This window comes from Apiospora aurea (assembly GCF_038362705.1).
Source record: "Apiospora aurea strain CBS 24483 chromosome Unknown utg000007l_segment0_segment0, whole genome shotgun sequence".
Classification (NCBI taxonomy): domain Eukaryota; kingdom Fungi; phylum Ascomycota; class Sordariomycetes; order Amphisphaeriales; family Apiosporaceae; genus Apiospora; species Apiospora aurea.
Window position 1 is genome coordinate 2,904,259 of NW_027117394.1, and position 14,716 is coordinate 2,918,974.

At 48.8% G+C, this 14,716-nt stretch overlaps 5 protein-coding genes across 5 annotated transcripts; 4 read left to right on the forward strand and 1 right to left on the reverse strand.

Moving 5' to 3' along the window:
* Positions 1-625: 625 nt before the first annotated feature.
* Positions 626-2,590, forward strand: PG986_011155 (uncharacterized protein; the record flags this gene model as incomplete). The annotated part of the gene is made up of 1 exon (XM_066847377.1): positions 626-2,590. One exon carries the CDS (start codon positions 626-628, stop codon positions 2,588-2,590), a length of 1,965 nt encoding a protein of 654 aa, XP_066696868.1.
* Positions 2,591-3,335: 745 nt separating this feature from the next.
* Positions 3,336-3,515, forward strand: PG986_011156 (uncharacterized protein; the record flags this gene model as incomplete). Its single annotated transcript, XM_066847378.1, has 1 exon — positions 3,336-3,515. The coding sequence occupies one exon, from the start codon at positions 3,336-3,338 to the stop codon at positions 3,513-3,515; it is 180 nt and encodes a 59-aa protein (XP_066696869.1).
* Positions 3,516-4,098: 583 nt separating this feature from the next.
* PG986_011157 (secretory lipase-domain-containing protein) lies at positions 4,099-5,537 on the forward strand (the record flags this gene model as incomplete). Its single annotated transcript, XM_066847379.1, has 2 exons — positions 4,099-4,645; positions 4,711-5,537. 2 exons carry the CDS (start codon positions 4,099-4,101, stop codon positions 5,535-5,537), a joined length of 1,374 nt encoding a protein of 457 aa, XP_066696870.1.
* Positions 5,538-5,961: 424 nt separating this feature from the next.
* On the forward strand, positions 5,962-6,322 carry PG986_011158 (uncharacterized protein; the record flags this gene model as incomplete). Its single annotated transcript, XM_066847380.1, has 2 exons — positions 5,962-6,086; positions 6,250-6,322. 2 exons carry the CDS (start codon positions 5,962-5,964, stop codon positions 6,320-6,322), a joined length of 198 nt encoding a protein of 65 aa, XP_066696871.1.
* Positions 6,323-8,798: 2,476 nt separating this feature from the next.
* On the reverse strand, positions 8,799-8,987 carry PG986_011159 (uncharacterized protein; the record flags this gene model as incomplete). Its single annotated transcript, XM_066847381.1, has 1 exon — positions 8,799-8,987. One exon carries the CDS (start codon positions 8,985-8,987, stop codon positions 8,799-8,801), a length of 189 nt encoding a protein of 62 aa, XP_066696872.1.
* Positions 8,988-14,716: the final 5,729 nt, after the last annotated feature.

The following is a 14,716-nucleotide window of genomic DNA, read 5'->3' on the forward strand; positions in this document are numbered from 1 at the left end:
GCCAAAATTGACAATTGGGCTGCACTGCCCCGCGCGCCCTTGTGCGACACCACCCCCTCTACCGGGGAAGCACCATGTTGAACCCCTATCAAGCACTTCGCGTGTCGACGTCACTTATAAAATAAACAACTTGAGATGTTTATTGGAGGAGTAAAGGAAAATGGTACGCAAAGTGGCCGTACAATAGCTGTCTCAAAAGGCCGGATAAGGAAACCGGTCACATCTCCTGTTGGTAACCCAGCTCTGCTACTTCGGTATGTAAAAGAGAGGACGGGATCCCTGGTAATCATCAGGATATGGTCGTATATCTAATAGAGTTGACAGATTCAACGCCTCATGTAGCTGCGAGGCATGTCATGAAGAGTGAACAACCACTGCATCGAGTTGAGGCATTGAATAGCTTCATGCGGGTGGGCTCGAAAGCGTAAACCAGTCAATACCTACCGGCGAACTGTACGCCAGGTGATGGCAACCCCTGCCACGAGCTATGATTGGCTGGATGTCTTTTCGTGCGGCTGAATAGACAACCCCCTCTCAAGCTCCTCGTGTGTACGTATGCCGACCTTTTGTGACACTTCTCCCAGTAAAGGGCTATCGCCTAGAAAGGTACGCCAGGGTTTGTCAAATGCCAATTAGGCTTCAAACGAACACGGAAGAAACAGCGACACCAGAGATGATGGAGAGTAACCGCAGCGACTTACCAAATGGCTTTTACGGCTTACCAACCGACACGTCGATCAGACTGCTCAAAATAAAGGGTATATCTAAATCTGAGGGTTCTACTCCCATCGTAGTGTGGGATGTAGAGATCTTTGAGCTAGAGGAGAGCCCCGAGTTCATCGCCTTGTCGTATACATGGGGTGACTCTATTCTCAGGAACACAGATTCCATATCCGCAGACGGCGAGGGAGAAACCCATACAGAACAGCGATACGGCGCGACTATCACGCCAGTATCGCCAGTACCGCCAGACGCCGACGAGAGAGGTGGTAGCAGCACCCGACAACATGTCGCCGCCAAACGCACCTACACTATGACGAAGAATCTCTGCGATGCATTGTACCACCTGTTCCTCCTCGGGTGCGATGACCAGTGGATCTGGGTCGACGCCGTCTGCATCGACCAAGAGAACGAGCGCGAGAAGAGCGTGCAGGTCGCTCGCATGGACGATATCTACTCGACAGCCCACGAAGTCATTGTGTGGCTCGGAGAAGACGCGACGGACCCGACCGAGTTCATATGGCTCCATACCGACTACCTCGATGCCCTGGATAACCACTACAAGGAAAACGGCGTGGAGGAGATGAAGCGCCAACAGCCCCTGGACCCCGCGTTTGCGGCTCGGCTCGGCGTTTCCGTGCCTGGTGGTAGCTGGCGTGCGTGTTGGCGCAAGTACGGCGAGTTCTACCGCCGCTGGGGGTGGTTTACCCGGGCGTGGATAGTCCAGGAGGTGACGCTGGCACGGAACAAGCGTGTCATGTTTGGCAAGTACATCATTGACTGGAACAAGCTTGCTCTTCTGGGGCTTTTAATTGTTGTATTCAACTGGGAACTGCAACTCTCGCAGGTCATGGAAAAGGGATTGGGAAGAGTGTTGGGAGACGAGATCGCCAGGCTCATCTTTATCAGAGAAGAATTCTCGAAGCGGCATGGCGCCAGCACTGGCGCGATAAGGTCGGCTGACGACAACTTCGACGGGGCACCCACTCTAGCTCTGGATTCGATAGCTTCCCGTGACAGGTTGGGCTGGATGTGTTATTTCCAGACCCTGCTGGCGCATACCCGTCAATATTCAGCCACAGACCCTCGAGATAAAGTATACGCTTTGTTCGGGCTCCTTAAGCGGACTCTGCCGGCGGGCTTGTCGGTCCCCTTTTCACCCGACTATTCGCCCGCTTCAACTGCTATATCCCTCTTTACTTCGGTCGCTTCATTTCTTGTCAGCGGAGTACCCCGCCTGGAAGGGTTGTCATATGTAGAGGATCACTCCGGCACAAACATCCGGGGGCTAGCGTCATGGGTATCGGATTACACTTGCCATGCGGTGCCTGCGCCCCTGGTTGGTCTCCGGGACCCAATGCATCAATTCAACTGCGATCCAGATCACTTGGGGGAGATGAATCATAGTTGTCGCGTTGCGGGAGATGAGCTCACTGTTCCTGGTGCTAAGTTCGACAGTATTGTGGGCTCATATGGCCCCTTGACCGACTTTCAAACTAGCGAAATCGGCGATTGCCTAGAGTTGTGCCGAAGCATCAGCTCAGAGTATTTCCCCAAACATTCCGAGCCAGGTGAAGTGCTGTGGCGGACCATGATAGCCAACACGTTTCAAAGGATGCCCGCGCCTGCGGCGATGGGCCAGAGCTTCCGATACTGGTTGTCTGGTCAGCTAGCCGAGAACCTGACGCCTGATCCCATTCTGCAGCGAGACCAGGAAGGCAATATATATGTGGAACTGGACGATGGTGAGATAGAAGAGTCCCTGGGGATTCTCGACCAGCTCCGCCATGGAAATGGCGTGCCAGGGGGAATCGTGCATCCCCGGGATGGACGAGGTTGTGTATACATGCCGCTTGAGAATGAACGATAATTATCAACGGCTCATCTCACGAATTCACTCAGCAGCCGGTGTAAATCGTCCAATACCCAGACCTGATCGACAGCAGCTCGATCTGTTGGAGAATAAGGCCAAGGATTTCGAACTCGCCATGAAGGGTGCTTTTCCCTTTAAAGGAATGTATCGTACCTCGCAAGGCCGTCTTGGCTTGGGGCCTGCGTCTCTCCAGGTTGGGGATCAAGTTTGGTTGCTCCGAACAGCCAAGGTACCTTTCGTTTTACGGCCGAGAGAGGATGGGTCGTATATGTTCATGGGAGAAACGTATGTGCATGGGTTCATGGACGGTGAAATGAAGGACCAAATTGGCGACCTCGAGGACATTGTGTTGCGATGAAGATGAGAATCTGCAGACTGTGGATTGGGGGCTTTCTTTCTTTCTTCTTTCGCTTTGATGGAAGGAACAAGCAATGATGGGCGTTTGCTCATTTGATTCCAAGTATTCGGGTTTCAAGAGTTTGCTGGTGCTTCGCCGTAATTCTGGCAGCCCAACTCGCCTAATTCCGCCAGATCCACCAAGGTCTACTTTTTATGGCGCCCAATCGAGACCATCTGGCAGTGCATCTAGCATCCACCACGATAGTGCCCCGCATGCCCCAGAAGCCGGGATAGAACCCTGCAGGGCGATAGAATACCGCTACCTAAACAACTAACTTACCACATAAACTCCCGCGATTCGCCTGCCTTCTTTATGTAGGCGTCGAGTCTGTTGAGCTGCAACATGCTCGCCAAGCTGTGCATTCTAGGCAGCTGGGTAGCACTTCTCCGCTTCCACGACGGAATTGCCGAGGTGGGCAGGTGGCTGGCTGTGGAGGCGACCGCCATCGACCGCACACTGGCCCAGAAAACACCAAAACTGGCACACACCGAGCTTTCCGAACGACGAGCTTGCAACTTTTAGCATGAACTGCACATGCACGTGCGGCCTCCACCACCACGGAGGGGGCTTTTATTGCGCTGTCGGCAGTACCTGTCAGCCAGCCAGTGAGGCCGGCAAAAGCAATAGCGAAAGCCGGCCAAGAGGCGATGGAGCTGGCGGGCGTACCTACACCGTAGCCTGCATGACGTATCCCCTTAAACGCCATAACGCTGCTTTCACCACATCTCTTGGTATTGTACGGGACAGGGAAAATTCAGTGGTGGAACTGTGGCCGTTTTTAGAGTCGGTACTTTATTTGATTGGCTGAACCGCCCCTGTACCGTTTCGCACGGTCTCTTCGATCGTTTTCTAAAAGTATTGTACGGAAAGCAGCGTTATGGCGTTTAAGGGGATAGTACTCGTGGAGACCTCGACCGCGGACCTAGCTTTGCAACTCCGCACCGGGTTCCGCAAAGGTGACATAGGTAGTGGGTAAGTACGGTGAGTTTCTCTCCTATATGACCACCCAATTTCCCTCTCTTCTCTCGTCGACCTTCTTCCTATAAGACTGTCGCCCAGACGTGCCCGTCTTATCACCTGTTCTCTATCACCAAGGTCGGACACGATGAAGATGATGCTGTCATTGGCCCAATCCCTCCTGGGAGCCCTCCTGCTCGCGGGAGGCTCCTCAGCAGCACCGCCGAACCACTGGCGCCGCGCCGCGATGTCCTCGACACCGCTGCCGCCCAGTCAGGACCCTTGGTACACCGCCCCGGCAAACTTCGAGTCCGCGGCGCCCGGTGCAGTTTTGCGAGTGCGTGCCGCGCCCGGTAACCTCACCGCCTCCATCGCCAACGCCTCGGCGGCGTACCATATCCTGTACCGCACCACCAACAGTCGCTATCTGCCAGACTGGGCGGTGACTACGCTGTTCGTCCCGGAAAATCCGTTGTGCACCGGCGGCAGCTCGAACCCTTCTTCCAACTCATCTGCTCCCGATGGCGCCACTGCCCTGCTCTCCTACCAGATCCCGTACGACTCCGCCGCCGTGGACGCGAGTCCCAGCTATGCGCTCTATGCCGAGGGCGCGACTGGCACGGACGACATTGCCGCTTCGCTCGGCTACGGGTGGTACGTAAGCGTGCCAGATTATGAGGGTCCTTTGGCTTCATGTAAGTTCTTTCTCCTGAATACTCATACGATTAACGTCCGTGCGAATCCACTAACGAGACTAAAGTCACGGCTGGAGTACAATCCGGCCATGCCACCATCGATGCTGTCCGAGCTGTCCTATCGTCCGGCTTTGGCCTGGCGGACAGCCCTGACGTGCGGTACGCCATGTGGGGATACTCAGGCGGCGCTCTTGCTAGCGAATGGGCGGCCGAGCTGCAAGTGCAGTACGCGCCCGAGCTCAACTTCGCCGGCGCAGCGTTGGGTGGACTGACGCCAAACATCACGACGGTGATGGAGGCCTGCTCGGGGCAGCTCTGCGCGGGCCTGAGTCCGCCCGGCATCATCGGCCTCGCGAGCCAGTTCCCCGAAGTACTGGAGTACGTCATCTCGCAGCTGAAGACTGAGGGCCCGCTGAACGCCACCTCGTTCCTGTCGGTGCAGACTCTGGGGCTGGCCCAGACGTCGACGGTATTCGCGTTCCAGGACATCGCCGGTTATTTTATCAACGGCGAAGGCATCTTCAGCAGCCCTCCCATCCGCAAGATCATGAACAGCGACGGCCGTATGGGCTACCACGGCGTGCCGCAGATGCCGCTTTACGTCTACAAGGCGGTGAAGGACGAGGTCAGCCCCGTCAAGGACACCGACGACCTGGTCGACAAGTACTGCAAGGTCGGCGCCACCATCCAGTACGAGCGCCTCACCATCGGCGGCCACAGCGCCGGCGCCGTCAACGGCGAGGCGAGCGCCTTCCAGTTCCTGGCCCAGGTGCTCGGCGGCACGTATGCGCCGCCGGAGCAGGGCTGCTCCGTCAAGGAAGTGGCGTACAATGTCACCTCGTCGCCGATGAAGCGTCGCTCGGGACTGGCTTACATATCGAACATGTTCTAAGTAATATTTAATCTAATCTAATAAGACTATGTTGAAGTATCACAATTGCCATTTCTATATCGTTGAAACTAGCCATTTGCGATTTTGACTGAACATTTGTTTTTCGGTTATTGATTCAGTGTGGCATGGGCGTAATTCTCTTACTGCTCGCTGCTGTGGGCACCTCATTAACATGAAGAGAAATACGGTACCCTCCAGAGTCAAAAGTTGTGATGGGTCCTTGAAAGTTTCTGAACGCGAACACAAATCTGAAACCCCAGAGAGGCTTTTCAGATGTCTGTTCCTCTTCACACAGCTTATCGGAGAAACTACCAGTTCGCTTATAGTCTACTCCTCCCTTTGCCGTGATACCTACGCGCATGCCCTCAGCTGTTCCATCACATACTACACGTTTTCTTCGTAGGAGACCTCATCGAAACACACCATGTCTCCAATCTACGTCAGAATCGTCAACAGACGTGGAATTTTCAGGCTTCCTCGTATTCAAGAGGTGAACCCAGTAGTATGGGGATTCGGTACGAGCCTGGCTATCTGGTCCATGTCCAATGGGTACGTACAGATTTCACACAGAATACCTTCACCTCTCACTGACATTATGTCCCCTCCCCCTTTTTGTTTTCTTTCCTGTCCTCTCTGATTATATGTGCTGACTGGATACATGGAAAACAGTCCAAAGTCATCAAACGCACCCTTGACAATACCTGAAATCCAGCGCCGCTTCGACTTCGCGGCCAGGAACCGCGCAATCCGAGAAATCGGCTTCACTGCTATACACCAACGCATGAGAGAGCAGGCAGTCCAGGTGTATCGCCACCTTCCCCCTTTACAAGGAGTACGCCTCCTCGTTCGTTAGCCAGCTCCTGGCTCCGTTCTTGTCTTTCTGGTCGCGGCGACGATGAGAACTACGCGAGACGCTTCGAGGAGTCTGGTTTATGGTTATCTACGGTGTAAGCCAGCAGAGCCAGGCAAGAACTCGGGGTCGGTATAGGTGTTAGGTTATAGTTTTAGTTGTACTGGCGGAATTATCGTGCGAATTACAGCGTTAGTGTCCCAGGTGGAATGAGGTTACAGAGTTGTCTGGTTGCTTAGTTTTTATGGTGTAATGTTCCTCTTTGCTTGTCCAGAATCTACAGCCCCTTGGCGAAGCAACTGGGCCGTAACACGACTTGTATTTAAACTGGCGCAAACTGACTTATGGCTGTCTTGAGAAAAGCTTAATTTAACTTTCTCCCAGACCATCCTCTACTTTATACTACATCCCCAATCTGGTTCTGTGGAGATCTTTAATTATGCCTGTATCATTTGGGCAGCTCCTCTTTGTTTATTCTCTACTTACCTACACATTCACCATTCTCTAACTCGAATTGCCTAAAACAACGCCACGCCAGCTCGTCAGTCACTGCTTCTTACGTATGCATCAGATCAAGTTCTCACGTAGCCATAGTCCAGATCACGATGTTCAGCCGAATACATTGAACGATGGGCAGAATCAGCCCTCTCCCCCTCCCTTGCGTTAACCTGGCTGTTACATCTGGCTCGGTTTAGTATCATTACAGAGCGTAAGTTATAGTATGAAACTCTTCGTAGCCGACATCCCTCGGTGCTTACTCCCTCCCTTCCGGTTTGCTTAAGTAATAATTAACCGGAATATAACTATTCCTAAAACCGCTAACGAAGTGAGGAACTACTCAAAGTTACCGAAGAGCGTTTAGAGATAGCAAAAGGCTACCGCGACGAGTCCCTAAACATGTACGACTAAGCGTAGGGCACGTTAGCCCTAGCTATAATTTAAGATGCAACCCCTACTAGCTGCCCCCCCCCTTTCACTGACCCCTTTAAAATAGATATAAAAATTAATAATAACAGTAATAAATAGGTTAATTAAGTAATACACACTGCATTTTAAGGTTTATTTCGGCTCGTACGCACTATAATAAAGTTACCCTCACTACTAGCTCGATTTACATTAATTTCTACCACTTTACCGGCGCCCCTTTTCGGCCTTTTCCTTAGCCTTCCTTTTTTAACGTCCTCTTAAACCTCCTTAATGTTTACTATATAAACAAAGCTCTTATTAGGGTCCTTATTAACCTTTCTCCTCTTTTAAGCCCTTATTTTCTCTAAATTTACCTTTAAACCGGCCTTTTTCTATTTTATTATTATTATTATATTCTTTAACGTTTAGGGAGCGGCGGAGCCCTCCGACCTCCCGAGGGGTATAGGACGTGCTGTTTATCCATTTATTTATTTATTTAATTCTAAATAGTTTACATGTAATCTTAAGATTAGAAAAGCATTTTATGCTTAATAGCTAACTTTTATAGCTTTCATTCACTTTAATTTAAATATCTAGCTTTGCTTTAATCGGCGTTTTTATTCGTTTATAATGTTTTATAAAGTAAAGGGGTGTCCCTTTACGTGTGTAAATTAGAGGCTAGCCTCTTAGTGTGTTCTTCAGCCCTAGGGCTGTGGTTATTTTTATGTTTTTAAATTTTATAATGTTTTTATGTTTCGTACGCTCTCGGGGCGTGCATACCCCCTTATTCCCTTTGTTCCCCCTGCGCCCCTCGAAAATGCTAAGCAATAAAATGTTTTAACTCTTAACCCCTTTTTATCCCTAGCGACGTGTAGCGAAGTGAAGAAAGGAGAGAAAAGAATGTGGAGGGAGGAATGCTAGGTCGCTGCCCCCGGGATAGCAAATTCCAACTCCTCTAGTTCCTCGTCCAGCGGGTCTAGTGTACGCTCACGCATATGTTAACGGTGTATGCAGCAGAGTTATTTCTGTCCTTTTAGAGGGCAGATGTCGGTAAAGTATTTCGTGACGTGACACCATTCCGCAAATTTGTCTGGGTTCCTAAGAAGCCACATCCAGTATAGGGTGAGAAGGACTGGTAGGTGTTCCTTCTCTATCCGGTGAAGCTTCATTGGGAAACTGTCTGGTCGCCAAGGTTGACCGTCCTCCCTCGGCAGGGGTTCCGGTGGTTTCGGCCAGTTGTCGAGCGTGGCTTGGCTGCGTTTGCAGTGAACCATGTGCTGGATCGTTATTGCGGTCTCTGAGAGTCCGCTATATGAGCAAGGGCAGTACACTTCCGTTTCCCAGTACTCGAATTTATTATGATACTATTCGTAGTCGCCGTGAGCCGTGACCGTTTATATGTACCATCCCAGGCATTTTTTGGGGATCTTTAGTGCTTTTGGGCACTTTCCCGGTTTGTACGAAATGTTTGCGTTTTTCAGCCCGGACGAATACTTGGCGTGCTTTCACCACTCTTCGGCGCTCGCTTTGAGCTCGCTCCTCGCGTGTGCTTTGAGCCCGGCTGCTGTTGGCTTGGAGTTTGGATCGTATGGTCCGAATTCCGCGCCGGCCTTCGCTAGGCTGTCCGCTAGTTCGTTCCCCTCGATGCCCTTATGGCCCGAGTTCCATTTCAGGGTAACGTTGCCCGTATCCATAATCTCGTGAATCTTTATAAAGACCTATTAAGATGTCGTGGGAGCATCTTTTTAGGCGCTCTAGATGGCTGCCGTGTTGTCCACGCACAGAGTAATGTGTCTCCCTAGGAACCGTTCCTGGGCTTTCTGTAGTCCCCTGAGGGCCCCTAGGGCTTCGGCGTCGTAGACTACGCTATATAGGTTTATGCCGCCTTTCCCTTCGAAGTTTACTGTTTGACCCTCGTATACTGCAAACCCGTATCCAAGGCCCTCTTTGATCTGCGATCCATCGGAGAAGACTGTGACGTCCCAGGGCCTTTTCCTATTTTAACCGGCCGATTCGAGCCGTTAAATTATTAACACTCTTACCGAGCTTTTTCTATAGCAACCTTTTAATTAAATCACCGGTAGTAACCTTTATACTAAGTATCGCAGCCTTTAAATCTTTAACCTACCGGCTGTTTTTCGGCGTTTCGATCCTTTTAGCCTTTAATTTAACCGGCTAGCGCGTATCCTTAGCGGTAATAGCTTCGTCGATAACTTATATTATATTAAAGCGCCGAAGCCTATTATTTATTGGCTTTTTAATATTAAAGGGGTAAATACTAATTATTACCTATTTACTAGCGATAACCTTAAAAGTAAAAACTACTTTATATATTTTAACTTAAACTCGAAAAAAGTCCCTTTTTTTAACGTAACTATTATTAATAATAACGTATATTAAATCGAGCTCCCTTTAAAACCTTTTTTTTAAAACCTTAAAATAGCTAATATTTAAGGGCTAAAGTATATAAGAACTATATAATAATAAGTAAAAGAGCTACACCTTAGCTTTTAACGCCGCTAGTATAAAGTTATCGTCGATATAATTTTTATATCTATTAAAAATTAAAAACCTCTATTAATTAAGGTTATTAAGCTTCGTTAAAAGAATAAAGATTTTTCTCAGCTACTTTAAAGCTATAAGATTAAAAGTCTATTCTTTTAATAACACTTTAAAAGCCTAGTTTTTATATTTATAATTAACCTCGTCCTCTTTTTAAAAAAACCACTATTACTAGACCGATTAGCTTTTAAATATAATTAAAAACGGTAAAACATTACTAATAATATTAATATACTTTAAAACAATTACTTATTCGCGATTAACCGAGTCGTTTCGTATTAAACTTTAATAAGCGGCAGGTCCGATTATTATAATACCTTTCCTTATCGTTATCGTAATTTTTACTTTATTAGCGTTAAATTTAAATCGAAGGGGTATACTATTAATAATAATAGTATTAAACCGATTAAAAAACCCTCGCACGGCCCCGTTTAATATATATATAAGGCGCCGAAAATTTATTATTTTAATACGCACGGTTTTAAAGGCCGGATAACGTTTTAAAAAACGGTGTACTTATCGCTTACCGATAAAGTAATCGACCTTTTTTATAAAGAGGATACGTTAAATATATATACGAAATAGCCGATACGTTAATACGTAACTTAGGTTAGCCTAAAAAAGGCCTATTTAGTTAAAAAAGTCTCTTCGGCAGGGGCAAAGAGCTAAAGGGCCTTATATTTCTCTTTTTTCGAAGGTTAACCCCTAAGTCGGTTGCGAAGGGTGCCCCTGTTAACGTTATAGTCTTTAACCGTACGGTTAATGCTTCCGCCGGCCAGTACGGCCTAGACCGCCTGCACAATACGTGCTTCTTTGGTTATATTAATAGTGGTGAAAAGAGGAAAAAAAGAGGAAGAGATTAATCTACTTTAATTAAGAGATGAGTGAAATTTAACCCCTTTATATACTGTTATTATTGCTCAAGGGCTCTAGAATTATCTGAAATCGGGAGGGGTCAATCAGAGGGGGGGGCAGCGAGAAGTGTTCCCAGCTAGAGGCTCAGGTATCCGAGATACGGGTGGCCATGGACGCTAGAGCGAGACCTGAGTACAACAATTTTGGCAGGGGCACTGGCTTCTGACTTCTGGAGCTTTCCGGCAAAGAGTTAACTATCAGTACACGTCGCTCCTGATCTCCCTTCCGTTTCTACATATCAATGAAACCACACTCTTCCTCTATGATATACTGAGTTTGTAATGCGTCAATCAGAGTCGCCTTGTCCACTAAGCTTACATTTACCAGCAGCAGCTCCCACGTTTGCTCGGATGGGTTACGCGTCTTAGACAACCCCTGGAAAACGTCTGATATAATGATAACCACCCTCCCTTCCTTAATTGCCATACTTATATTATTCATTCTGGCACTGACTGTTATAAGCTTATAAATCACGTGGGAAAAGCTCGCTCTGCCGGTAACATGGATATATCGAAATATCGACCAACTTATTGTGAAAAGGGGGGCATTTTACAGTTCATACAAATTATTCAAAAACTTATTCTTCTTCACAACCCCAAATTCCGTATTAGCGTTTTTTATTCTTCTCCCCATTTTCCCTGCCCTTTCTCCGGTCGTTACTGATTCACCCCCAATCTGGCATACATGGCCGAATTCTTCCCATCCAACCCCTTTTCTCATCACAAATCGCATGTTCAGTAACAATTCAACACTGTCCGCTTTCCCCCTTTCCACGAAACCTTCCCGCAAGATGGCTCGAATCATATTTCCCAACTCGATATTCCTTGCAAAGGGGGTCAAACCCATCCCGACCACGAAGATCATTGTCCCTAGTCCATCCGGCTGCCTGCCTCGTCGGGGCCCCCGTCTCCAGGGAAGACAGCCCGGCCAGCCCTTCGGCTGGCCTATCCACATCGATCTATTTATACCACCCAAACCCCCCACCCAACCTAGCCCAGAAAGCCAGTCAATTCAGCAAAGCCAGGGACGTCAGCAAAGCCAGTCAGGTCAATCGAGTCAGCAAAGGCAGCGAACCCGATGCAGTCCATCCTGCAAAAGGCTCACTTGGTATAAAATGCTCTCCGCCGCTGGGTTAGGCTACGTTGGTCACAAAATGTACGACTCCCCAGAATCAGGAGTACACAATGCTTACTCTCGGGGTTCCTTTTCTTTTTGATGGTTGGGCGAACAGCCACTACCGTATGTTTCTGCTCATAGGCGTGGGTATGGTCGATACCCTCCGCCACAGCCGAAAGGGCCGACGGTACGGGGATCATGGAAGAAGCGGCTATCCTGCAAAGGGCCGACATTAGCATGCTCAGAGCCGAGCCTGACATGATGAGGCCGAGCTGGGGTTAACAGGCAACGCCATCGGTTATGTCATTGTACGGGACGTCACGATCTTTGCTGCGCTGTGCGCGTCGACGATCTTTCAAGGGAATATGATAGGAATAGAGGAATCTGGTCTCAAAAGCTGCATTGTAAAATGCAACTGTCCGTCTCAGTGGAAGTGACACTCCGATCCAGACACACAATGTGAAAGCTACTCATGCAAAACTGCTCTAGTATGAATGACTCATATACGAGATCTCCCTCATCACAACAGGAGAGCAGCTCTGGAACCACGATTGGAATTTTCGTCTTGGGATCCACTTGATCGTTACGGCCAAATATATATAAGTCGTACGGTTGTTGCTTCTCCTTCTTTTCCTGTCTTATCTGCCATTCTCATATAACACTCCAACGTTACAGTAACAACTCGAACAACATACTCAGTCTCGTTTCACACTATTCGTCCACCGTCCACCCGACAAGATGGTACGAGCACCGGTACACATACCAAAGAGAGCCTACGTAAGCCTCGCAAAACGAGTCGAAAAGCTCGAATCTGACAACGGGGCCTTCGCAATGGACTGGTTCTTCTTCCCCTTTGCGATTATTGGCGGAGCCGGGTGGTTCTTCACCTATAGATTGTAAGAACGCGTTGATTTTACTTGTAATATATAATACCCGGGCGCACACACATGCGCCAAGAATTTACCTCCTATGCTTGAAGAAGAACAAGACTCCAGATTCTGACACACAGATACTTGCCGCCTGCAACCAGACACGCGCGAATGGAGGGGGAACTCAATCGACTGAAGGAAGAAACAAGACGGCTTAAGGCAGACCGAGACCGACACGAGAGCAAACTCTTCGATTTGCGCATGCGCACCACCGGCGTGAAAGCAGAGCCCTCACAGTCGGAACTGATGAGCATGGTCCACGACATGGAGAGAGAACGGAAGGATCGAGAACGTTACAGCTTCTAAGACGCTGGGGGTTTATTTTTGAACCTTTCGTCTCCCAACTCACCTCGCCGGCTCCGATCGATCCCACTTAGTGTATGCAGCGACTCTGGCTGTCAAACACACGCAAACAAAGAAAATGCACCCTCAGTCGTGGGGATATGAGACACAGCATATCAGCAACTCCGCTCTCTGGCTTGAAGGAAGCCAAATCCGGAAAAACTCATCTCGTTTTCCTTACACGAACCTCACTCAGTTTAAAAGTTACCCTGCTCCTACCTTATATCAGAAATCTCGAATGTATTAGTATATGAACCAAATCATCTCCCAAATCCTGTTTTATTTGCTGATGATAGATACCCTCTGTATGCCCCTCTCCTACACAACTGGAATGGTTCATCTCCTTGACGTAGAAAGGTATTTAGATATAAAATCTGCGGACTGAGTTTAATTGAAAAAAAATTCTTTCGCTGTCATCTATTCCATTCTAGCTCATATGCCCAACTTTGGTCCCAGCATATCTGAGTTATCGACACCCACCACCCCTTTAAACTTTAGGCCGATCTACTCGAATGTGATATTTTTTTCTTCTTTTTTTTCGGTTTCTTCTTCTACTTGGCACCAAACCACGGGCCATCAGCAAAACAACGACACAATACACCACCCCTTCACCCACCCCTCTTTACACCTATATCTACATCAAAAAACAAACCGGCACGATGGCGCGGATACCGATGTCACGAGCTCCGTTGACACGACCACGGCCAGTGGCACGAAGACCAACGAGCAGGACGCAGGCATCGATGCCACAAACAACCAGACGAGCCACCTTGGAGATTGCCGAAGACGTCAAGTTTATCCAAGAGAAGACGGCTCGCGTCAGTCAAAGGTGAGAGATACCATTCCATTAACGAACCTATCTTTGCTTGATTTCCCCTTTCCCTCTTTCCCAGTACTATTTACTTGCTACTGATATTGAAGCACCCCGATCAGGCCAGAACCCCTGTGGGAACTATGGGAAGCTCTGAATCCCTGGTTCAGATGGAAACGCCAGGCTGGGTCGATCGAGAGCCCGTCTGGGACGACGGAAATCCAGTCAGAGTCGATGGACATTGAGACACGACGAAAGCAAGAAGGCAAAGACGGATTCTAAGAAGCCTGCGCGGACTACTTACTGAACCCTCCACATAGAAACTTCTTCCAGTTATGATGTGAGAAATAGGTTTATCTCAATCCATGAAAGAGGATGTAAGGTGGACCCTATCTCAACTTTTATACGCATAGACCCTGAAGAAGTATTCAGCGCCTGAGGATCTGGCCATCATATATGGCTCTGGCCTGGCAATCGGCGTTGAGTCTGTCGAGATGGGTTCCTTCGTTCATCAGACGTGCGTGGAAATACCATGCCTAATCCGACCCGGCATGGTTTCGTTGCTTTAAACAATATGGGGAAGGGCGAAGCTGCGATGTCAAGGGACGAAGGGCCGTCAGAGGAGGCAGACACCAGAGAAAAGGGGCTACGACATGGTAGGACGCGGAAAGACACGGATCAAAACTTGAGGTCGCCGTTTACAGAATTGTTCAGTATCGATTCACATCCGTCCATGCGATTAATACAT